General features: G+C 44.1%; 1 protein-coding gene across 1 annotated transcript in view; it reads left to right on the top strand.

Annotated features, from left to right (window-relative positions):
• ZFYVE26 (zinc finger FYVE-type containing 26) overlaps positions 1 to 25,644 on the top strand; it is a gene marked incomplete at its 5' end in the record, with an annotated part of 362,313 nt that overhangs the window by 75,175 nt on the left and 261,494 nt on the right. Inside the window, one exon of the mRNA XM_089681435.1 lies at positions 16,558 to 16,595. Within this exon, the coding sequence (XP_089537561.1) occupies positions 16,558 to 16,595 (38 nt within the window). The remainder of the gene's footprint in view (positions 1 to 16,557; positions 16,596 to 25,644) is intronic.

The raw sequence follows: 25,644 nt of genomic DNA, 5'->3' as shown, positions 1-25,644 counted from the left end.
TATCACATATTAGTCTGCTGTTTGTGACTATCCATTGCATTCGTGTCCTGTCTGTTGCACAACAGCAAGCTCCTGTTTAGCTACTCATTGCTTTCCTGGATACCGCTCGGCATTGGCTAAGACTCCTCCTGGCTTCTGACCCCAGCTCTGGCGACCATTCTTCCTGGCTCCTGATCCCGGCTCTGGCGACGATTCTTCCTGGCTGCTGATCCCGGCTCTGGTGACGATTCTTCCTGGCTCTTGACCCCGGCTTTGGCTATGATTTCCGCTGTTGGACTTGCATAGACTCTTGTCTTATTTTTATATTAATAAACCTACCTTTAATTGCACCTCCTTGTGTGTCTGGCTCCTCGCTCCCTGACACTACACGAATGCCATGAATCCTGACGGTGCAGGTACGTCCCCGCTCCCTATGTTGGTTGCCAGACTTGATCAGCAGGATCTCTTGTTGGCTCAGTTCACTCACTCGTTGCAGACGCTGATTGCACGCACAGCACACCTTGCTCCTGGTGCTATTAGGCAGGTTGTCACTCCTGTGGTCGCTCCCGTTGTTGCTCAGATTGTTGTGCCTACCTCAGCATCTGCTGCCGCACCTGCGGTGCCCAGAGGTATGACTGGTTCAGCCATCCTTCCACAGCGCTTTGGGGGTGAACCGAGTCAGTGTCGGGGTTTCCTTAACCAAGTGGGCATATATTTTGAATTGATACCCAATGCTTTTCCTACTGAGAGGTCAAAGGTGGGCTTCCTAATCTCGCTGCTCTTGGACAAGGCCTTGGCCTGGGCAAATCCCTTATGGGAGAACAATAACCCTGTGATTCACGAGTTTGCCGGTTTTGTTGCCTCCTTCCGTACGATATTTGATGTGCCTGCTCGCTCCGCCTCTGCTGCTAAGCTGCTCATGTCCATGCATCAGGGTTCACGAACCGTTGCCGAGTACTCCATAGAATTTCGTACCCTGGCGGCAGAGGTGGGTTGGAACAATGAGGCTCTGGTGGCTGCTTTCTCTCATGGTCTCTCAGATGCGTTGAAGGACGAGATTGCGGCGAAAGAACTGCCAGTGGAGCTTGAAGCACTCATTTCCTTCCTAATCCTGATTGACACCAGGCTCAGGGAGAGGCCTTCACTTAAGGAGTGTCTGTGGAGGCCTCCTAACCGATTGGCGCCTACGTTTTCTGTCCCACCCGTTCCTCCCTCTCCTCCCACACCTCCTGGGGATGGCTTGTCTTGCGGTGAGCCCATGCAGCTGGGGTTTTTCTTGCCTTTCCAAGGGGGAGCGGGCTTCTCGGCATTGGGAGGGTCGCCGCCTGTACTGTGGTGTCAGTGGGCATTTTCGGCAGTCCTGTCTGGTCCGTCCGGGAAACGCTCGCACCTGAGATCCTGTCGGGGGCAGATCTTGGGTGGAGTTTCCTCGTCCCCGGTTTCCCGCAAAGATAAACCGCTAATCACCGTTGTCCTCTCTTGGGCGGAAGGCTCGGTGACGGCCCAGGCGTTGGCAGACTCTGGTGCTGGCAGGTTGTTTATGAACAGTTCATTTGCTGCCCAGTACTCCATTCCTATGCAGGCTCGAGTTACTCCATTGGTCCTCGAGGTGGTAGATGGCAGGCCCCTGCAACCGCCGCAGGTTACCCACTAAAACCCTGCCGGTGGAAGTAGCTATTGGGGCTGTTCACAGGGAGTTGGCCTGTTTCCAGGTAATTTCTTCCCCGCACTACTCCGTGGTTTTGGGATATCCCTGGCTTCAGAAGCACAATCCGACCTTTGATTGGCGGTCGGCCGAGATTCTCTCGTGGTCTCCACAGTGTGGGCCGGTTGCATCCGTGGACCTGTTAAGGTGTTGTGTGCCTCCTCGGACTCTGTGTTGCCCACTGACTATGGGGAGTACCTAGACGTGTTTGACAAGGTGCGCGCCGGTGCTCTGCTTCCTCATCATCCATACGATTGTGCCATAACCTTACAACCCGGTGCCACTCCTCCACGTGGCAGGGTGTATCCTCTTTCGGTTGCGGAGAATCAGGCCATGGAGTAGTATGTTGCGTATGCGCTTTCCCGGGGGCACATTCGCAAGTCTACTTCTCCAGCAGGAGCTGGCTTTTTCTTCGTAAAAAATAAGGGCGGTGAATTGAGGCCTTGCATTGATTTTAGGGGTCTCAATCGAATCACAATTAAGAATGCTTACCCAATTCCGTTGATAACCGAGTTGTTCGACCGCCTCAAAGGAGCAACGGTCTTTACTAAACTTGACCTTAGGGCTGCGTACAACCTCGTACGGATCAAGGAGGGCGATGAGTGGAAGACCGCGTTCAACACCAGAACCGGCCACTATGAATCCCTGGTTATGCCCTTCGGGTTGTGTAACGCGCCCGCGGTCTTTCAGGAGTTCATTAATGATGTCTTTTGTGACTTGTTGCAGCAGTGTGTGGTGGTTTACTTGGACGACATCCTGGTTTACTCTGCGTCCATGGAGTCTCATATCCAGGATGTTAAGCGAGTGCTGCAACGATTACGTGAGAACGAGCTTTTCTCTAAGCTCGAAAAGTGTGAATTTCACTGATCCCAGGTTGCCTTTTTGGGCTACATCATTTCCGCTGAGGGATTTTCCATGGATCCTCAGAAGGTTTCGGCGGTTCTGCAGTGGCCTCGTCCCAGTGGTGTTCGGTCCATTCAGCTCTTTTTGGGATTCGCCAACTATTATCGGAAGTTTATCAGGAACTTCACGCTAGCCAAGCCTCTCTCAGATCTGACCAAGAAGGGCAGTAATCCCCACGAGTGGTCATCTGAGGCCATCTTAGCTTTCGAAGCTCTGAAACCCTGCCTTCACTTCGGCTCCGATACTGTCTCATCCCAATCCTGGGTTGCCTTTTGTCCTCGAGGTTGATGCATCTGAGATGGGAGTAGGCGCCCTCCTGTCTCAGCTTTAGTCGCCGATGGACCCCTACTTCCCTGTGGGTTCTACTCCAGGAAGCTTTCCTCCACAGAATGCAACTACCAGATTGGAGACGGAGTTGTTGGCCATTATTCAGGCTCTCAAGGAATGGAGGCACCTGCTCGAGGGTTCTGCGGTTCCGGTTCTCATTCTCAATGACCACAAGAACCTGACGTATCTCTCGGGAGCTAAGAGGTTGACGCCCCGTCAGGCCAGGTGGGCTCTGTTCTTGTCGTTTTAACAATGTGGTCTCCTATTTGCCTGGCTCCAAGAATGTCAGGGCTGATGCCTTGTCGTGGCAATACTCTGAGCTGTCCAGGGAGGACTCTGAGCCGACCTCGGTCATACCTCCAGATCAGATCCTGGCTGCCATTTGTACCAGCCTGACTTCTCCCCATGGGGAGCAGATTTTGGCAGCTCAAATTGATGCTCCCTCTGAGAGACCGGTTGGTAGATGTTTCGTACCTGAGCGATTGCGCATCCGCTTGCTGCGTACCTACCATAATTCCAAGACCGCTGGTCATCCAGGGAGGAACCAGTTGTCCTGGGTCATTTCTCGTTTATTCTGGTGGCCATCTCTCCGTTCCGACATTGCCTCATATGTAGCGGCATGTTCTGTCTGTGCCCAGAATAAATCTCCTCGGCATCTTCCATTGGGCCTTCTGCAACCCATTCCCAATGGGGAGCATCCCTGGTCACACCTGGGCATGGATTTTATTGTAGACCTCCCTGCGTCTTGATGCCATACGGTCATTCTTATGGTCATTGATCGTTTCTCCAAGATGTGCCATTGTGTTCCGTTCAAGAAATTGCTGACTGCGCAAGAACTGGCTATGGTTTTTGCCAGGGAGATCTTTCGCTTGCATGGGTTGCCTAAGGTGATTGTCTCGGACCATGGGAGCCAGTTTGTGTCCAGGTTCTGGCGCGCCTTCTGCTCCCAGTTGGGTATCAAGCTCTCCTTCTCTTCGGCCTACCACCCGCAGTCCAATGGGGCTGCGGAGCGTTCCAACCAGGCCCTGGAACAATTCCTTTGCTGATATATCTCTGACCATCAAGACAATTGGGTAGATCTCCTGCCATGGGCAGAGTTTGCGAGGAACTCTGCTGTCAACTCCTCCTCTGGGATGTCTCCCTTCATGGCTAACTATGGGTTCCAACCCACTGTATTGCCTGAGTTGTTCTCGCCACAGGACATTCCGGTTGTGGATAACCATCTTGCTGCCCTGCGTTCCTCGTGGGGGCAGATCCAGAGGTCCTTGAAGGACTCAGCTCAGTGCCAGAAGCTTCAGGCTGATCGTAGACGGTTGCCCGCTCCTTCATACCAGGTCGGAGATTGGGTGTGGTTGTCCACTCGTAACCTCAATCTTCGGGTGCCCGCACCAAAACTGGCTTCCCGTTTTGTTGGTCCTTTCCGTATCCTCCGTAGGGTGAACCCGGTTGCCTATGCCTTTGCTCTTCCTCCTGGGATGCGTATCTCCAATGTCTTCCACGTATCCCTGTTGAAGCCTCTGGTCTGTAATCGCTTTTCTGCCTCGGCCTCGTCCTATCCGGGTTGACGGTCATGAGGAGTATGAGGTGAGCCGCATCCTGGACTCTCGGTTGGTCCGCGGTCAGGTGCAGTTCCTGGTCCATTGGCGTGGTTATGGTCCCGATGAGCATTCCTGGGTTCCTTCCACGGATGTTCATGCTCCTGCCCTCCTCTGCACTTTTCACGCCCGCTTTCCCCAGAAGCCTTATGTTGAGCCGCGGAGGGGGAGGGGTCCTTGAGGAGGAGGTACTGTCAAGGTCCTACCTTTCCTCAGACCTTGTGCTGCTCCATGTGCTGGCATCCATCTTAGGTGTCTACAAAGCATTGTGGGATCCTTTATGCTTTCAGCCCTCTGCGGCTCCTCCCCCAGGGGGTGGCGGCTTATCACATATTAGTCTACTGTTTGTGGCTGTCCATTGCATTCGTGTCCTGTCTGTTGCACAACAGCAAGCTCCTGTTTAGCTACTCATTGCTTTCCTGGATACCGACTCTGCATTGGCTAAGACTCCTCCTGGCTTCTGACCCCGGCTCTGGCGACCATTCTTCCTGGCTTCTGATCCCGGCTCTGGCTACAATTTCCGCTGTTGGACTTGCATAGACTCGTCTTATTTTTATATTAATAAACCTACCTTTAATTGCACCTCCTTGTGTGTCTGGCTCCTCGCTCCCTGATAGTCTGTCCATTATGGAGTTTAAGATTTTACAAACGAATTCTTGTAATTCTTCCCCTTTTGAAATCTCTGGGACTTCTCGTATCCTAAGATTACTCCTCCTATCCCTGTTTTCTTGTACCTCTATCTTATAAAGCAATTTTTTCTGAAGTTTCCCAATAATAGTTGTCCTTTTTTCTAATTCGGAAATATTTTGGGCATGATTTTTTACTTTTTCCTCTGTTTCTTCCACTCTCAATAACAAATGCCCCAAATCTTTCCATATAATTGCCATTTCTTGCTTTGTTTTTTCCAGATTTTGGAACATTTCTGCCATCTTTTTTATTTGGTACTTGTAGATAACTTTCAGGTTCTTTCCTCTCCATATTTTCTTTTACAAATAATTTTATTATAGAATAGATAGGAGCAAAGAATCAGTCAAAAACAAATGCATTGACCAACAGGAATAAGACATACAAGGTATTCGATGAATATTCCAGAATATGTACTGGTGGAGAGACATAGAATTAAACTGTATACTTAAGTGCCACGTATTAAAAAAAAAAAAAAAAAGGGAGAAAACAATGAGTAAATAATTAGAGACCAATGACAATATAATTCCTCTCCATATTTTCTATCATTTGTTGACTACTACTATTCATTCCCAGAGATAATCTAGGGCTATTTTCCAAACTAAATTCCATTTCCCCTTTTTCGCTTCCACCTTGGGACCTTTTCTGGGGTCAAATTTCACTGGGACGTGTATTTTTTGATCGTACCAGTTTGGGACCCTTTGAGCCCACTTCCTTTAGCACTTTTGTTCTTCATGTCTTCTTGTGAAACTTGTTCTCTTCTAAGAAACCAGGGTAAGTACATAATAAAAATATATACTCGAAAGCCAGATTTGACCTACTGTTTGTCCATTTACACTTTCATTTCCTCTTGGGAAATCCCCCTTTTCTCCATTACACAATATTTAATTATATCACACAGCCCAATATGCGGCTAGCCTAGGCCGTTCTCACTCACCCTCCACTCTCTCGATTCTCCTGTGAGGTGGCTCCAGGCTGCAGTTGTCAGATATTCCTCCTCTATTCTATTTCTAGGGGGGATTCCTCCACGGTCTCTTCTTGTCTTGTGCGGCTATCTGTAGACCTCTGACAGAAAGGCGAGTTAGGGAGCGGATTGGCGTCTCCTTCTCCTCTAGGGACCCTGGCCGGCTTCTCCTCCTCCCAGAGCTCCTTCGCGGCTGACCACGTGGTCACGCCACGTCACTCCATCTCCCCGGCAACCCGATGCTCCGTCCTGGATCCCCATCGGCGCGTCTCAGGAAACCCGCGACCCGCTCTCTCGATCCCTGTTCACAGAGCCGGCATACCTCCACTGGAGAACCCCCCTCACACAGGTAGGTCTCCGGTATCTTCCGCTAGGAGGGCCCTTGGGGTGGCTGGAAGCGGAGTTTGTCGGAGAGCACTTACATCATGCTCTCCTGCACCGCCATGTTCAGGCTCCCGTACCGCACATAAAATTATTAACAGACCTTTAGATTTAATTTTATAGAAAACATTCTCATGTATCCCATCCATCTGGGCTCTGTTAAGTATTAAGGCAGGTGTAGCATACACTTCATCTTAATCTAAAGTAACCCCATATTACAAATGTCCCCAAACACCTATATGACATTTCCAAACAAAGGTTGTCTAAACCAATTAAAATATATTTATATCATTAATAAAATTAACATCATATCAGAAATGAATACTTGAGTGATAATCTCAGTATCACACCCTAATTTCAATTCCACAGATATATCTCCTTAAACGATGACGCTTTACCTCATTTCTTTTTTTTTAAATGCACCGTTTTAGTAGAGAGAAGGTTCTTTCCTTCCTCTCTACAGAGCCAGGATGTCCTCAATGTAAGTACACATTTATATGAATCTTTTATATTGCTTATGCATCATAATTGTATACGGTACTTACTACTCAATTTTGGGTTATTCACCCTAGAGACGATGATGTTTTTATGATTCATTTAAAAGATTCATAAAATGTGTATTGTAAAGTGACAGTCAATATTAACCACTTGAGCTCCTGAGGATTTACCCCCCTTAATGACCAGGCCTTTTTTTGCTGTTTGGTGCTGCACTAATTCAAATGATAATTGGGCGATCATGCAATGCTGTACCCAAACGAAATTTACGTCCTTTTTTTCACACAAATAGTGCTTTCTTTTGGGGTATTTTATCACCTGTGCGCTTTTTATTTTTTGCGCTATAAACAAAAAAACCACGAAAATTTTGAAAAAAAACAATATTTTCTACTTTCAGCTATAAAAAATATATCGTAAACTCAAAGTTAGTCATAAATTTAAGCCAAAATGTATTCTGCTACATGTTTTTGGTAAAAAAAAAATCCCAATAAGTGTATATTGATTGCTTTGTGTGAAAGTTATAGCGTCTACAAACTATGGTATAGATGCTGTAATTTATGCCTTTTTTTTTCTATACAGCGCTGCACTAATTCAAATGATAATTGCGCGGTCATGCAATGCTGTACCCAAACGAAATTTATGTCCTTTTTTTCACACAAATAGAGCTTTCTTTTGGTGGTATTTGATCACCTGTGCACTTTTTATTTTTTGCGCTATAAACAAAAAAACACGAACATTTTGAAAAAAACCCAATATTTTCTACTTTCAGCTATAAAAAATATATCGTAAACTCAAAGTTAGTCATAAATTTAAGCCAAAATGTATTCTGCTACATGTTTTTGGTAAACAAAATCCCAATAAGTGTATATTTATTGCTTTGTGTGAAAGGTATAGCGTCTACAAACTATGGTATAGATAATTTGAAATTTACACAGCTTTTACTTTCTGACCGCCCATCACATCTCTTGAGGTGCTAAAATATCAGGATAGAACAAACACCCCTAAATGACCCCTTTTCGGAAAGCAGACACCCTAAGCTATCTGCTGAGAGACATATTGGGGTTTATTTACAAAACCTGGTTGACTCAGAATCTTGTCCACTTCTGCATAAAAACCAATCAGCTTCCAGGTTTTATTGCTGAAGCTTAACTGAACATGCTGAGGTTAGAAGCTGATTGGCTACCATGCACAGGTGCCCAAGATTCTGAGTCAACCTGGTTTAGTAAATAAACCCCATTGTGTCCATGGAAGATTTATTTTTTTTCCACAAGTTTCTGGAAAATGACAAAAACTTTTTTTTTTTTTGTTTTGTTTTTTTACACAAAATTGTCATTTTAAATGATTTATTTCTTGCACAAGCCATGGGTATATGTGGAATTACACCCCAAAATACATTCTGCTACTTCTACCGAGTATGAGGATACCACACGTGTGACACTTTTTGGGAGCCTAGCCACATACAGGAGCCTGAAATCCAATGACCACTTTGAAAGCCTGAAGGTGCGTAACTTCTTCATTTCACTTCCCCACTACCTATCACAGTTTCGGAGGCCCTGAAATGCCAGGATAGCACCAAACCCCCCCCAAATGACCCCTTTCTGGAAAGTAGACACTCCAAGGAATTTAAAAAGAGTCATGGTAAGTATTTTGCAGATCTCATTTTTTCTCACAAGGTTTTGAAATATAAAAAAGAAAAGAAAAAATATGTTTTTATTTTCTTTCTTCATTTTCCAAAACCTTGTGGCAACAAATGAGATCTTCAAAATACTTACCATGCTTCTTATCAAATTCCTTTGGGTGTCTACTTTCCAAAAAGGGGTCATTTGGGGGGTTTGGTGCTATTCTGGCATTCCAGGGCCTCCGAAACTGTGATGGGTAGTCAGGAAGTGTAATGAGGAAATAAAGCCCTTTAAAAGCCTGAAGGTGCTTATTGGATTTTGGGGTCCTGTACTTGGCTAGACTGCCAAAAAGTCTCTCATGTGGTACCCCCATACTCGGGAGAAGTAGCAGAATGTATTTTCGGGAGTAATTCCACATATACATATGGCTTGTGTGAGCAATAAATTATTTCAATGACAATTTTGTGTAATTTTTTTTTTTTTTGTCATTTTCCAAAAACTTGTGGTAAAAAAATAAATTCTTCTATTGATTCAACATGCCTCTCAGCAAATAGTTTTATGGTGTCTACTTTCATAAAAGGGGTCATTTTGAGGGGTGGGGGCATTTTATGCCCAGCATTAGAAGTTTATGCCACACATCACTCACTCTTCTAACCACCTGAAGACCAAGCCTTTTCTGACACTTTTTGTTCACATTAAAAAAATCAGTATTTTTTCTAGGAAATTAAAGTGAACCCCCAAACATTATATATTTTTTTAGAGCAGACACCCTAGTAAATAAAATGGTGGGTGGTGCAATTTTTTATCTCACATATTACTTACACAGCGATTTTTCAAACGCAATTTTTTTGAAAAATATACACTTTTTTTTTAATTTTAATGCACAAAAACACAATATATTGGCCAATTATTTGGTATGATATAAAAGATGATGCTATGCTGAGTAAACAGATACCAAACATGACATGCTTTAAAATTACGCATGCCCTGTGCAATGGCGACAAACTGCATACATTTTTAATATCTATAGGCAACGCTTTAAAAGCCTTTACAAGCTACCATTTTAGATTTACAGAGGAGGTCTAGAGCTATAATTACTGCCCTTGATCTGACGTTCATGGCGATACCTCACCTGCATGGTGCAATTGCTGTTTCCATACTGGCACAGGGTCATTCTTTTTTCTTTATGCAGCCTGTGGGCTGAATGAAAAAAAAGAGAAGAAATCTCTGCCAGAAAAAGTGTGTGGTATGCCCACCATTAGAAACCTCCCTGCATCCACCCACTTCTAATGGTGGGCACACATGAAATGTGCCAACAAATATAAAATATATATGCCGAAGCATAGGGGCCATCCACCCACTGGCCACCCCAGGCCCCCATGCTTTGGCATATATTCTCTTTTTTTTAACTGCGGATGAAAAATCTCATCCAACAGCGCTGCCCATGCTGACTTATGTCTATTCTGAGAGCAAGTTCCTGTTGCTCTCAGGTCAGTGCTGCAGCTGAAAGCATTCCTGCAAACAGAAATGGTTAACAATAAAACAGTAAAAGTAGAACAATCACAAAATGACAACAAAAAAAACTATAACCATTTTTGGTTTTTATATTTTTTTATTTTTTGGGGGGGGATTTGTATTTTTAATTTTTTTTTTTTTTAACTTTTTTTTTTTCAAACATTAAACATTAAAACAGCTGGTAGGGTCTCTCCAAATACGATAGCCAGTTTCCTGACTACCTAACATCTTTCAAGACCCTGTGTAAATGTGTCCTGATCTGTGCCGTGCTGTACCCTATACTAATAGTCAACTAGTGTATGGTAGAGGCGGAAGCAGGGCTTGACGCAGAGGCCAGGTTGGCCAGGACAGGAGGGACAATAGCGGCTGTCACGCCTAATTCCACGTTTGCTGCAGACACAACATCTTTTTTGGGGTCTTCTTTGGGTTGGGGTAGCAGGAATGGTATCGGGAAAATGTCTCTCATGCAGACGGCTAACTGCATCTGGGATAGGGGTTTGGGGCGCAGCACCTTCTGGATACAAAAGGGCCCTATTGATCTCTAACTGGAAATTTATGTATGATCCACTATGTCCAGTTGCTTTATAGAGAACAAAAGCGTTATATACAGCCAATTGAAATAAATAAACAGACACTTTTATGTACCAGCGTCTGGCTTTTCGGGAAGCTAAGTACGGCTTCATCATCTGGTCGTTGAAGTCCACCCCTCCCATGTTAAGGTTATAATCGTGGACACAGAGGGGCTTCTCAACAACACCAGCTGCCGTGGTAATTTGGACGGTCGTATCTGCGTGAATGGAAGACAGGAGGTAAACATCCCGTTTGTCCTTCCACTTCACTGCGAGCAATTCTTCATTTCTCAAGCAGGCTTTTTCCTCCTTTTTAAGATGGTTATTAGATTAGATCGCACAGTGCCACATGCGCAAATTCCCAGATTGAACAAATGTCTAAATAGTGGCACGCTTGAATAAAAATTGTCCACGTATAAGTGGTACCCCATATGGAAAAAGGATGACGCCAAGTCCCAAACTATCTTGCCACTGCTCCCCATGTAGTCTTGGCATCCGGGGGGCTCCAAGTGACTATCTTTTCCCTCGTAAATCCGAAACTTACATGTATAGCCTGTTGCCCTCCCACAGGTCTTATACATCTTGATCCCATATCTGGCATGCTTGCTGGGGAGATATTGTTTGATTACAAGGCGGCCAGAATATTGAATGAGGGACTCATCGATGCAGATGTTTTATGGGGAGTATACACATCTGCAAATTTTTGGTTAAAGTGATTTACGAGGGGCCGAATTTTGTGGAGCTGGTCAAATTCAGGGTCATACCTAGGACGACTGAGTGTGTTGTCGTAGAAGTGCATAAAACGCAGTATCGTCTCATATCTATGCCTGGTCATGGCAGCAGAGAACACGGACATGTGAACAAGCGGGTCTGTGGACCAATACAACCGCAATTGTTTTTATTATTAATGCCCATGTTGAGGGTTAGGCCCAAAAAAACTTTAAATTCGGAAACCGTAATGGTTTTCCATGCGAATGGTCTGGCAAGGTATGAATTTGGGTTGGCGGCAATATATTGTTGTGCATATAAATTGCTTTGATCCACAATCAATGCATAAACATCTTCTGTGAAAAACCGCTCAAAAAAATCAAGGGGAGTATTTAAATTTTCTGTTCCCACCTGAATTCCGGGTTGGGCAGTGAATGGGGGAAGTAAGTGTGCTGCAGAATTTGTGGGCTGCCAATCGGGATTTGCAAGCACATCCGGAAGGACACTAGGGGCTGTACGGGCCTGTCTGCGAATTCTTGGTGGCCGCGGAACACTACTTGTGCTCGCCACCGCACCAGCTTGTACTGCACTTATGGGACTCGCCACGTCACCAAGTGATACTGCAGTGCTGGTATGTATACGACCAGGATGTACTAGGCCGCTGGTGCTCGCCAGTTCACCAAAAGGTAGTGCGGCACTAGTACTGGCACTCTGCTGCATATGAGAGTCATCATGCATTTGTACCACCTCAGCAACCTGGGAATGGGATCGGGTACACCTGATCTTAGCAGGGACCTCTTCCTTGTTGTCTGAGCTATCTGTCAGGGTGCCGCTGCTGTCTATAGGTTCGCATTCTGAGCCTGATTCTGCCAGTGAGTCTTCCCCTTCGCTCTCACTTGACATGCTCAGAATCCTATAGGCCTCTTCACTAGAGCAGCTTTGCTTGGACATTTTGGCCACTAAATTTACAGGTACCTAGTGCGACTCACGGGAAAAAGAGCGCCTGGCTGTCAGGGACTGCTTGAACCGCTATCCGATCAGGCCTGATTCTATGAACACTGCGGTTTTGTGTGTAATATGTATCAAGTGACAGTTATCTACTGACACTGCACTTGCTGGGGGAGAAGGGGGGGGCGTAGGGGCTAAACGCAGGTGCTGGGGCTGATCCCGCTAACGCTGCGTTTTTGGGGATACTATAGTAATGTGAACGCTGGTATAGCACTGATTTGAACAAAGATTGATCCAATCAGACACTATACTAGCAATGGAGGTTTAGCGTGCAAGTAAGCGTGTTCCTGGCAATCAAGGGGTCAAATGTGATTAGTTGTGTACTAGCGGCAAACTGGCGTTATCTGGGAGGGGCGCTAACACTATCAGAAGTCACCAGTGACACTAATACAGTGATCAGTAAAAATCTGTTCACTGTAATCAATGACACTGGTGACAGGGCAGTGAAGGGGTTAACTGGGGGGGGGCGATCAAGGGGTTAAATGGGATTTCTGGTGCACTATCGGGCAAACTGGCGCTATCTGGGAGGGGCGCTAACACTATCGGAAGTCACCAGTGACACTAATACAGTGATCAGTAAAAATCTGTTTACTGTAATCAATGACACTGGTGACAGGGCAGTGAAGGGGTTAACTGGGGGCATGGGGGGGCGAACAAGGGGTTAAATGGGATTACTGGTGTACTGGCGGGCAAACTGGCGCTATCTGGGAGGGGCGCTTACACTACTGGAAGTCGCCAGCGACAATGATACAGTGATCAGTAAAAATCTGTTTACTGATCAATGACACTGGTGACAGGGCAGTGAAGGGGTCAACTCAGGGGGCGATCAAGGGGTTAGACGGGATTACTGGTGTATTAGCGGGCAATCTGGCGCTATCTGGGAGGGGCGCTAACACTGTCGGAAGTCGCCAGCGACACTGATACAGTGATCAGTAAAAATCGCTTCACTGATCAGTGACACTGGTGACAGGGCAGTGAAGGGGTTAACTGGGGGGGGCGATCAAGGGGTTAAACGGGATTACTGGTGTACTGGCGGGCAACCTGGCGCTATCTGGGAGGGGTGCTAACACTATCGGAAGTCGCCAGCGACACTGATACAGTAATCAGTAAAAATCGGTTCACTGATCAGTGACACTGTTGACAGGGCAGTGAAGGGGTTAACTGGGGGGGGCGCGATCAAGGGGTTAAACGGGATTACTGGTGTACTGGCGGGCAAACTGGCGCTATCTGGGAGGGGCGCTAACACTATCAGAAGTCGCCAGCGACACTGATACAGTGATCAGTAAAAATCGCTTCCCTGATCAGTGACACTGGTGACAGGGCAGTGAAGGGGTTAACTGGGGGGGGGGGGGGGGGCGATCAGGGGGTTAAATGTGACCTAGGTGTGTTCTAACTGTAAATGTGTAGTGTTTTACTCACGTTTACTGTGTCGTCTTCTTCTCTATCTGGAACGGAATGTGTCCAGGCAGAGAAGAATGACATCATATCCTGTCCTGTGTAAATGTCAACACAGGACAGGATAGGACAGGGACCGATCATCTGATTTCAGCCAGACATCACTGGCTGAAATCTAATGATCGATCCCTCCGGGATCGCATGGTGTCACCCGCGGGTCGGCGGGAGCGTGCGCGTGTGCCCCCTGCCCGCGAAAACATTGGGAGCGCGGAGCACGTTTTAAAACGTGCTTTTGCGCCCCAGTGCCGCCCTGCACACGTATATATACAGTGGCAGGGCGGCAAGCGGTTAAATCATTAGTTGGCAGCGGTGAATTTGGTGGTATGGTGAGTAAATGTAGATTGCACTAACCAGATAGCGCATACAAAAGCGCATTTGAGTGTTTAGACCAACTTCTGGTCATCTGCGTCTAGGCATCTGGATCTCAGGATCATCTGGTGGGCTTCAGCAGGAAGTCCTTATGGTGCGCTGTAATTCCTGCTGAAGCCAACCAGATGATCCTGAGTTCCAGATGCCTAGATGCAGATGACCAGGAGTTGGTCTAAACACTCAAATGCGCTTTTGTATGCGCTATCTGGTTAGGGCAATCTACATTTACTTACCATACCAACGAAGTCACTGCTGCCAACTAATGATTTAATATTGATTGTCACTTTACGATACACATTTATATGAATCTTTTATATTGCTTATGCATCATAATTATATACGGTACTTACTACTCAATTTTGGGTTATTCACCCTAGAGACGATCATGCTTTTATGATTCACCACCACTGTCACCCTGACATTTTTTACTACTTTGTTATGAATTTTATTCAGCGTTGCATGTTGTGTGTGTATATATATATGTGTGTGTATATATATATATATATATATATATATATATATACAGTATATATATGTCTTTTAGAAGGTTCAGGGGTTTTTACCTTTCATGCTAGCTTCTTCTTACTTATAATTCCAGCGCTCGTTCTTCTATTATAATTTTACAACTGAAATTTTATAGATAGGCAACTCCTATCCTCATATTGATTAGTGGTTCCAAATTAATAATAACTACTACAGTAGGGAACAGACACAAAAAAGATACATTCAGCATCTTTCCAAATAACTGTTCTGTTCTGTAAACTTAGCCTACCCTAAATGGTAACTTCAGCAAGCAATTCTGAATTCACTTTTATTCACATTTTTTTTCATGTTTGGGGAATAATTGGTCACCCCCACAAGACTGACACAGGAGTCCATTACGAAGGTAAAACCACTGGAACTGCAGGCTGACATGCTTGACTAGTTTCAGGCCTGGCTGGCCTCAATGCTAGCCTGGCCGTCTGCTCTGAGTTCTCACCAGTGTAAGTAGTATGTAAGGCAGTGTCCAGGGGTCAGTACTATGTAGGACAGTGTGCAGAGGTCACTAGTAGGTCAGGCAGTGTACAGAGGTCAGCGATAGGTCAAGAAGTGTACAGAGGTCTGTAGTAGGTCAAGAAACAGCGTACAGAGGTCAGTAGTAAGTATGGTAGTGTATAGAGGTAAGTAGTATGAAAAGCAGTGTACAGGGATCAGTAGGACAGAGAATGGGGGTGAACAGGACAGGAGTCAGCAGGGTGGAGGACTGGGTGTCGCCAGTGCAGTGTATGGGTTGGGCAGAAGGGCATGGTACTGTGGGGAAGGGGGGTCAGGAGGGCATGGTACAAGAAAGTCATGAGGACACGCTACAGGGGCATCAGGAGGGCACACTACAGGGGCTTCAGGAGGGTACGTTACTGAGGGTCTGGATGGCACAGAAGCGGTTTCCTGATGCAGAGTGGCATAAGGAAGCTGCTGTGATGGATCTAACTATTCTGCTGCGCTGATCCCTGCTGACATTCTTCTCTCATCCATCCCACATGATGTCACACACAAGTGCCTTGGATGGAATGGAGAGGTGATCCAGTGGGGATCAACACACTACAACAAGGGGACACGAACACAAACTTGCGGAGCACTGTCAAAGATGACAGAGAGTCATAGGCAGCAGTGGTCATACACATTCCAGGGGCATGCTGTGTGACGGAGAATACCTCCGTTGCCTTGGATTTTCTTTGACTGCTTCCCAGCTGGAGAGCTCTAGTGACAAAACAAACATGCCTGAGCTCATTGCTTCTCTTCACTGCTCTGCCGCTCTGTGGGAGAAGCAATTGAGGGTTGACAAGGCAGGGACACAAATGTGATCTACCCATCACCTGCTTGCGGTCAACGGGTAGATTGCGGTTGACGGGTTGCTGACCCCTGGTCTAGAGAATAGGATCTTAATGGGCATAATTGGCTTTTCAACACCAGGCATTGGTTTCTTAGATTGCCACCTGGTCTTCTAGTCACATGTTTGTAAAGGTTTACCAGGTGAATATTCAGGAATTCTCTTTTGCCAGTTTTGTGGGCATAAGGTGCAACAAGCTGCTCCCTGAGTTCTGCTGAGCCCTTCCTGTCAGATTTACCATGTGGGCTTTTTTTTCCAGGTTTTAATTACCCATGGCTAGCTCAATATAACCCATGGTTATGACTTAAATATTGTTTCTTGTACTGTACTCAAGAAACAAATGTTACTGGTTAGTCAAAAATCTTTAGTATTGTAATGTAAAATTTGTTAAACATAATATGTTTTTTTTTTTAGTGATACCAATACAGAGGAAGACTTGGAGTACATGGAAGGTAATCATTTTCTGTACAATTGACATTAATTTCCATGTGTTATGCAAGTACTTGGTGAGTCATCATAGAGCATGCTGAATTTCTAAAGTTTTCCATAGACTAAATACTGTAATAAACTGTATGAATAAATATCCAGAAATGCTAACACAAAAGCCTAAAAACCATGGAGTTCATTTAGTGGAGTCCTCTGTATCATTCCTTTGTAGGCATTTACATTTACAGGATGTACCTTGGAGGTACCTAAGGGTTTGGATTACTTAACAGCGCATTGTATTTAGCTTGAGGTGTGCATTCTATTTTAAAAACCATGTCACAACTGAATTGGTAATCACCAGACCAGGAACCATATTGATTGGCTCCCAAATGTTAGTATAGATGTCAGGCTGTCAGTGACACCATGGCCCTGATTTACTAAGAATTGAGTCTACCTGCAGACGCTGAACATTCAGGCAGACTCCATTCAATCAATCAAGACCTATCAGTCTTCAGAAAGGCGTCTAGCAAACTCATTGAAAAGAGTCTACTTGTAGACTCTTTTCCTGTTAGTAAATCCAGAATCACGTCTAGCACATTTCTAGATGCAATGCCGTATATGTTCACTAGGTGGTGCACAACCACGGGCTTTGTCCCCTTGGCGTTTTTCTGTTTGCATATGAGAATACTTATAATTTAAAATAAAAAGTACACATATATTTTTTTTTTTTTGGGTTGCTGTTTTTCCAAAATGATCAGACAGCTAATGCATTTCCTAATGAATGTCATACATTCTATTTTCAAATGTCAAACATTTCCACACTTATATCTCAAATAATTGGGAATGTCTAGTTCTAATTTCCCAATATAATTATATATCTTCATTCTCTTTAATCATGTAACTATTCTATATTAAAGTAATAGTGCAGTGCTATAAATGCATGTTAACAATCATAAACGCATGAAAAATCAAAAAAGTGCAAATAAGTGCAATAATGATGTAAACTGGTAAATGGGGCTAAAAAAATTTCATATAATCATTCCTGAATAATGGAATGTCCTTCGTGTGAGAGTGCCTATGAATGGCATGTGTGGTTTATCCATGACGAACAGTAGTGCATGAACTCGTGAAGGGTAATCCACCCTTGGGACGGGTGTACACTCACCAGAACAAAAGTATTAATGCGCATGGGTTATACACACATCTGGGGGTGCAGCGGTATGCTGGCAGCTATGGGTTAGTCATCCAGCTCCATCCATCCATCAGGGTGGGTGCCAATATGGTTCTGGGGAGGAATTAGCTCAGCCACAGGAGCCAGAAAGGTGCTTAAAAGTGTAATACTTTATTATAATGGTCATGAGTAACAATTTAAAATATCCATGTGGATTAATAAAAATAATAGCAAAGTGAGTACCAAGATGGCGGACGCTCCTCAATGGCGGTGGCGTGGTGTCAGCAATAGGGCTCCACCCAATGCATTTTGTGTACCAACACGTCCTCAGGGGCACACCAATAGCTATATTTATATTTATCTTGTGTAATACCATTTAAGTAGTCTATATAATTTTACCAGTGCTCGCTTTGTCATTATTTTAAAATAATGTAACTATTCTACATTGCAGCTCAAACTCTGTATCCTACAGTGGCTTAGTGCTCAGAACGTACAGCACTTGGGTCATGGGTTCTAATCCCAGTCATGGCTGCACCTGTCTGCATCCCAGTTTGCGTGCTTTCTCTGCACGGGTGTGTTTCTGCCAACACTCCAAAGACATGATGTTAGGTTAATTGGGCCTAGTATATGTCTGAGTTTCTGGTCTTAGATTGTAAGCTCCTTGACATTTGTGAATGCCCAAAATATGGAGATCAATTTCCAGGGTTCTGTCAATGTCAAGAATATTGATCAATCAATTACGATTTTGGCTATTGACTAGAAGGTGGAAAGGGAGTGAATCTTACCTGTGTCCTGTTCTTCTGACAAGTTTGAAACTTTCAATTTTCCTTCTGTTTATATTTCATTACAACTTTATCTTCTCTAAGGCTGCATTCACACTAGCTTTGTCAGCAGGCGTCAGACAGGCGTTTGGGAAGCTTTTTTTATGCTTCTCAAACGCCTATGAAAATTCTGCACATGGCAGCACACAGAGCTGTTCACACTGAAGCATTAGCATTGCATCACGGCAAAACTGGCCCCTCATGTCGAGTCAGGAGGAGTTGAAGCCTCCCATTCAAGTCTATGGTGCCGCTCCCCAAATGCCTGGCAGACGTTTGCGGTGTGGTTGCAAGGCATTTGCGAAGCGTTAATACCATTTAACTTCATTACAGGCATTTGTGGTGCAGTTTTAACGCTTGGCAAATGCTTATCACATGCCTCAAAACTGCACATAGGGCATTTGGGGAGCATTTGAGGAGCGTTAAAAAGGCTTCCCAAACACCTGTCAAATGCTATAGGGCCATTTGGCAAGAGTTAGAAATAAAGTCAAGTGTGAACAAGCCCTTAAACCTCTCTCCTTATACAACTTGACTCCCCCCCCGTCATCACCTGTTCCATCTGCAAATCTATGTATCACCGCCCCACTCTTTTTATTTTACTATTTATTTACTGACCAAGTGAATGTGTCTCATTTCCTATCACCTACAGCTCAGATCTGACATTGTTATATGATTCCTGATTGTATCTCACCACTAGTCTGATTGAATTCACAATTCCTGGTCAGTCCCGTTCCCTTACCTATAATAACCTTTAGGGCCAGTTCACACTACATGTGTTTCAGTTGCTTTTTTTGCATCCAAAACGCACAGAAAGAAGGTTATCTGGTTGTCAATGTCATAGTTCACATGAGTGCTTGCAGTTCCAGTGCATTGCAGGTGCTGCCAAAAAAGTCGAACAGGCTGCATTGTTTATGCATAGAACTGTACTGGAACGCGGTAAAACGCCCTGGAACACCTTAAAATGCACATGTCCCTAATTAAATTTAAGAAAAAGAGAGGGGAAAAAATTAACTGGAATGCATAAAAAAATGCACTGGAACACGTCAAAAATGCATCCAAAATGCATTGGAACACACAAAAAACGCATCCAAAATGCAGTGGAACACACAAAAAACCACATCCAAAATGGACTGGAACACACCAAAAACGCATCCAAAATGCTCTGGAACACGTAAACCATGCTTCAAATAAGTGCATGCAAAAACGCAACTGGAACAGATCTAGACTGTTTCTATACTGTGAACTGGCCCTTAGGACTTTTTCACACCATTTGTGGTGCAGAAACGCATGCAAGAGCACGTTTTTTCCAGCACAGCAAAGAAATGCAATGCCCTCTGCAGATGTGCGCAGGTACCATGATGAAAACGTAATTGCACCTCCACACGTCTAGTAAACACAGATGCATTCACAGCCACCAAAACACATGGCACCACACTACTGTGCGGTTAGGTGCAACACACTTTTACAGTAGTATGCCTGCAGTATTTTTGCATGTTCCCACACGTTAGGCAGCCCATTAAAATTAATGAGCTGAGGAAAAAAAAGTAAAAAATTCCACATTTACACAAGTCCTCTGGCCTGTACAGCATGAATGAGGGGGTTGTTGGTAATGTGGCTGGAGCTACCTGTTACACTATGGGGACACAGCAGCTGTATGAACACAGGTTTTAATCTGACAGGTGTGAAGGCGTGGGGAAGTGACCCTGAATGCTCACTGTCTGTGTTCAGGGCTGTACAACTGCACCCATATGCTTGTCAAATTATGACCTGCAGCATTTCCATAGTGTAACATAGGTTGCCTGCAAACGGCGACAGCCACAAAAACAAACCACTGATTCCCACTCTACAGGCCACAGCACCCATGTGAATGAGCCCCAAGACCTCAATTACACAAACAGCTTTATTAACTCAGTACAGTTTTATCATTTAGATTTCACAGGAATTTGGTTGGGATTGTGTCCATTAATAATGTTTTTAGTGTATTTTTACCATAAATATAATTTGGATATTTTCTCTGGCGGTTGGAGGCTGTCAGGTATGCTGTACAGGGCCCCATGATATCTAACAGTGGCCCTGGGTGTTTGTTTGTGTCTGTGCCACCTGTATAGTTAGGAACAACAATAACTTCTTCTATGGAATACCTTGAACCTCTGCTATGCACCTCAATGTATCTAGGAATTGGACATGTTTTCAACTGAAAATACAACAATTAGTAATGTTTCCCCGGCAAATGAGGATCAGCTCCTTGGTGGAGAACAGCGATCTCGTCATGTCCAGATGTGGTCTGGAATTCCACAAAAGAATAATTCACAAAGCCAAAAAATAGACTTGCAAATAACCACTAAACTCTCTTAACTACACTCCCATCCACTACCACTCCCCACTACCACTTCCAGGTGTGTGCAAACATCATGACGTATTTCCGGTATGACAGCTGCTCTTGTGCCTCCTTCAACAGCCGTCTTGGCGTTTATTTGTGCACCATAGCAATTTTCCATGCGGCTCCATTGTGTATATGACATTCGCAAATATATGTTTGCAGCTGTACTGTGTATATGACATTGGCAAACATATATTTGCTGGTAAAGGCCCAAAGTCAACATAAATTGGGGGCCCAATTTATTACTGTTAAGAGGATTGTAGAAAAAGAATAGCTAGCTGCACATTGAACACGACCTATTCATTGGTACATAACATGGTCTTGTGGTGAAATAGGGGGCTTTTGGTTTGTTAGTTTGGACATACTTGAATATGTGCACTCTAACAAGGAAGATTTGGGCATATAATATAGCTAGCAAAAATAAGTGTTAGGGGTGCTAGTACATTCAACTAGAACATGAAATAATCCCCCCAAAAAATACATAGTCCAAATGTTTATTGATCAAATACACATTCCACATTTATTTGGACAGCAATAAGTAGGTACATTCAATTTCTTGGTAAAAAAAAAAAAACAGGATTGTTGTTGCTAAAATAGAACGAACCTGCTCATAAGAGCTTACATACTTCTAATGAACTGTGCTTTCACAGGTTACAGCTGGAAACAAATCGTTAATATGAATCACGTAGTAGGCTTATCTATCCACAAAACAGGCTGCAGATCAAAATATCAATATATATATATCAAAATATCAATATCAAAATACATACGTGCCAAAATAAAACACCTCCCCAAATCCCCCACACATACATTTCTCATCAGGTTTGTCTGAAAACTGCATTTCAGTCTAAATAAAGCAAACTATAGCCAAGTGCAGATTTGGAAGAGCAGAGCAATTAACATGTGTTAGGATTACAATGCAAATATAATAAACACACAATCATTGTACAATAACACGCAAACACACCTTAGAAGGAAAAAAATGCAAAACATTTACAGCCCACATCAATATCTCTTCCTCCCCAAAGCACCACAGGAAAGGACTTGCAGAAAATAACGTGGCCTGTATAAGGCAAAATCACCCACTACTGCAGGGGTGGGCAAACTTTTTGACTTGAGGGCCGCAATGGGTTCATATATTGGACCCGGGGGCCGGACCAAGAGTAGATGAATGATGTGTATGTGTCATCCATAGTAAGATTCCCCCATAGTAATTCATCCCCCATATAGTAATTCATCCCTCATATAGTAATTCATCCCCCATATAGTAATTCATCCCCCCTATAGTAATTCATCCCCCCTATAGTAATTCATCCCCCATATAGTAATTCATCCCCCCTATAGTAATTCATCCCCCATATAGTAATTCATCCCCCATATAGTAATTCATCCCCCATAGTAATTCATCCCCCATATAGTAATTCATCCCCCCTATAGTAATTCATCCCCCCTATAGTAATTCATCCCCCATAGTAATTCATCCCCCCTATAGTAATTCATTCCCCATATAGTAATTCATCCCCCATAGTAATTCATCCCCCATATAGTAATTCATCCCCCATAGTAATTCATCCCCCATAGTAATTCATCCCCCCTATAGTAATTCATCCCCCCTATAGTAATTCATCCCCCATATAGTAATTCATCCCCCCTATAGTAATTCATCCCCCCTATAGTAATTCACCCCCCCTATAGTAATTCATCCCCCACAGTAATTCATCCCCCATATAGTAATTCATTCTCCATATTAATTCATCCCCTATAGTAATTCATCCCCCATATAGTAATTCATTCCCCATATTAATTCATCCCTCATATAGTATTTCATTCCCCATATAGTAATTCATCCCCCATAGTACTATTCCCCCCCAAGTAGTAAGCCAAGTCCCCCCTGTGTCAATTCACTTCCCTTTGCTCCGCGCGTTCCTCTCGCCGTGTTCCCGCGCCGTTCCTCTCGCCGTGTTCCCGCGCCGTTCCGGTCTTCAGGGCGGACTGTGAGAGGAGCCTAGCTCCCCTTCCCTCACGTTCGTCACGCTGCCCCGCCTACACACATCCTGACAGCCACATCCGCGGACCGGATTAAAAGGTCCGCCGGGCCGTAGTTTGCCCATTGCTGCACTACTGCAACTCTTTATATAACATAGGCCACACCCACCACTGTCATTCATTTGGTCAGAGAAAGTGTTTGCACCTGATTAATTCTCTTCCCACCTGCGTTAACCCTTGGTATACAGACCCCACAAATCAGAGTCAGAAAGAAAGCCACAGTGAAGTGTACCTGTGCAGCATACAACAGAACATTGAACAGGGATGTGAAAGGGAACCCCATGGCAATATTTATTGGCACTATGGGCACAATTTACTCCAGATTATCGCATGAGTTAAGGCAGTCACATGACCACATCTCGCATGCAATACTGAAAAAAGTCAATTCACCTCTGCTAGTATGCAGAATTTCCCATAAATCGGAAAAACACTCAGGACATCAAACATAAAAAGGCCTTACACCCTGGTCACATCAAAGGTGATTTAGAAATTATGCGACGTACAGTGAAGATGACGATTTCCTTGCGATTTACAAGACATCTGACACAGATATCTGTGTAAATCGCCACAAGAGTAGTACATGTACTACTTTATAAATCAGTATCGGAAACGCACCCATGTGACTGCTCTAATAGCAGACAATAGGGTGCGACTTGGCATACGATTTGCAAGTCCCATGCCATGCTAATCACATGCCAAGTCGCACTCAATGTGACCAATATTAGAGCGTTCATATTGGTGTGGTTCAAACTTGGTTGGAGCCCCAACAATTTCTAAAGTAATGAATACACTACTTTTCATGCGATTTGCAGAGAGATCTGTGTCAGATGTCTTGGAAATCGCACTTTAAATCAGCATGTCCCCCGACTTTGAAATCATGTGACTTCACTGTAAGTCACATGATGTGACCATAGTGTAAGTCGCACCACTTCAAAATCCACTTTGATGTGACCGGGGTGGCCCTCAGTCACACCGGGTGCAATTTGGCATGCGATTTGCATGCTAGGCAACTTGTAAATCATAGGCCAAGCCTCACTCTTTTGTCCACTATAGGCTCCATTCACATCCAATTTGATTTTGAAATCGTGGAACTTCACTGTAAGTTGCCCAATTTTCAAATCGGATTAGATGTGACTGTGGTGTTAGCCCCCGGTCACATTGGGTGCAATTTGGCATGCGATTTGTCGCATCCAGGGTGCACGATTTCAAGTGTGATTTGGGAATTGAAATTGTAACTGTTATTGGATCTAATGAATGTGGATGTGAGTGTCTTAACATAAGCGATTTGCTGCAGCACAATTTCAAAAGTAGTTCTTGTCTAACTTTTTCTGCATTTTGTAGCTATTTCACATATAGACTACAATATAAATCTCAATGCAAAACACAACTGAAAACGCAATAACTCATTGGTAAATCTACAGAAAACACGGTGAAATTGACAACAAAAAGCACAATTTTAAATCGCATCTAGTGTGAACCAAGCAGGCAATTCAACAAAGGAAATAAATCTTTGAAGGCCTGCGGTATCCGCATGCTCGGATAAGGGTCTGTTTTGGATTTGGGGGGGGGACTCCATGCCATTTATTTTATTAATTTTGTTTTTTTAAATCCTTTTCTCTCTTTCTCTCAGCTCGAAAAACCTTCCCAAAAGGGGGTGGAGTGCAAACCAGCATTATCAAGTCAATCATTAGTCTAGGCCGCAGCTTTAACCTCCTTGATGGTATTCCCGAGTGCAGCTCTGGGTAAAGGTTCAGTACCAAAAGCGGTAACCCCGAGCTACACTCGGGCTTACCATGCGGCGCTGCTCCAGCATATGTTCTTTACTTACCTTGTCCTGCGCTCCCGAGGTGTCCCTCCTGCAGTGTCCCCGGCAATGTAATCCGGCGGATGCCGGCATCTGTCATCTGGGTTCCGTCCCCTGTGAGCGTCGGGACGTACAGGGGACGGAACGGCAGGAAATTTGAAAATGACAAAAAGTGACATTCACTAAAAACACTAAAATCACATAGTAAAACATTACTGTATCAAACCATTTCACATACATTTTGTCCCGAGTGCTTTGTCCGGCGCCCTGCCTGCATTTTTACTGTTTCTGCCTGGAAACTGAGAAACGTCAATGGTGTCCAAAAAGCGTCCCTTTAGGTCAAAATCGGTTTTAGACCAGCTAGAGAACAGCGATAATAAATTAGAACTACTTGCAGAATTGAGTGATAATGATTCGTGTGGAAATTTGTCATCAGACACTGAAAACGATTTTGCGACTTTGCTCAGTGATGTGCGAACTTGGCGCTATATTTCAAATTTCAGTGTTTTTGGTTTGATTATATTATTGAATTAAACTTATTATTATATTATTATTTTTTATGATTATTTATTAAATTATAATTTATGATTTCGTGTTTCAAATTTTATCATACCCGGGATGTTTACTAGACTCTTGTTCGGACAGATTTCAGTGAGTTATTCCTAAAAATTAAAGGCCTACAATAAAAAAAAAAAAACATATTTCTATGCAAAAAAATGTACCGCTTTGAGCACAGCAATATGGACATAATCAGACCGCTAGGGAGGTTAAAGGTGTTTGAACAGACAAGGCCTCATTCTAATTCACATTCTAGGGATCATTTAGACAGAAAGCACAGATGCTGCTACCAGCACAT

This window comes from Staurois parvus, unplaced genomic scaffold, assembly GCF_062004578.1.
Source record: "Staurois parvus isolate SC_StPar_1 unplaced genomic scaffold, SC_StPar_1.0 ptg000267l, whole genome shotgun sequence".
NCBI classification, from domain to species: domain Eukaryota; kingdom Metazoa; phylum Chordata; class Amphibia; order Anura; family Ranidae; genus Staurois; species Staurois parvus.
Note: the sequence above shows the minus strand (reverse complement) of the source record. Positions and strands in the feature narration are given on the sequence as shown.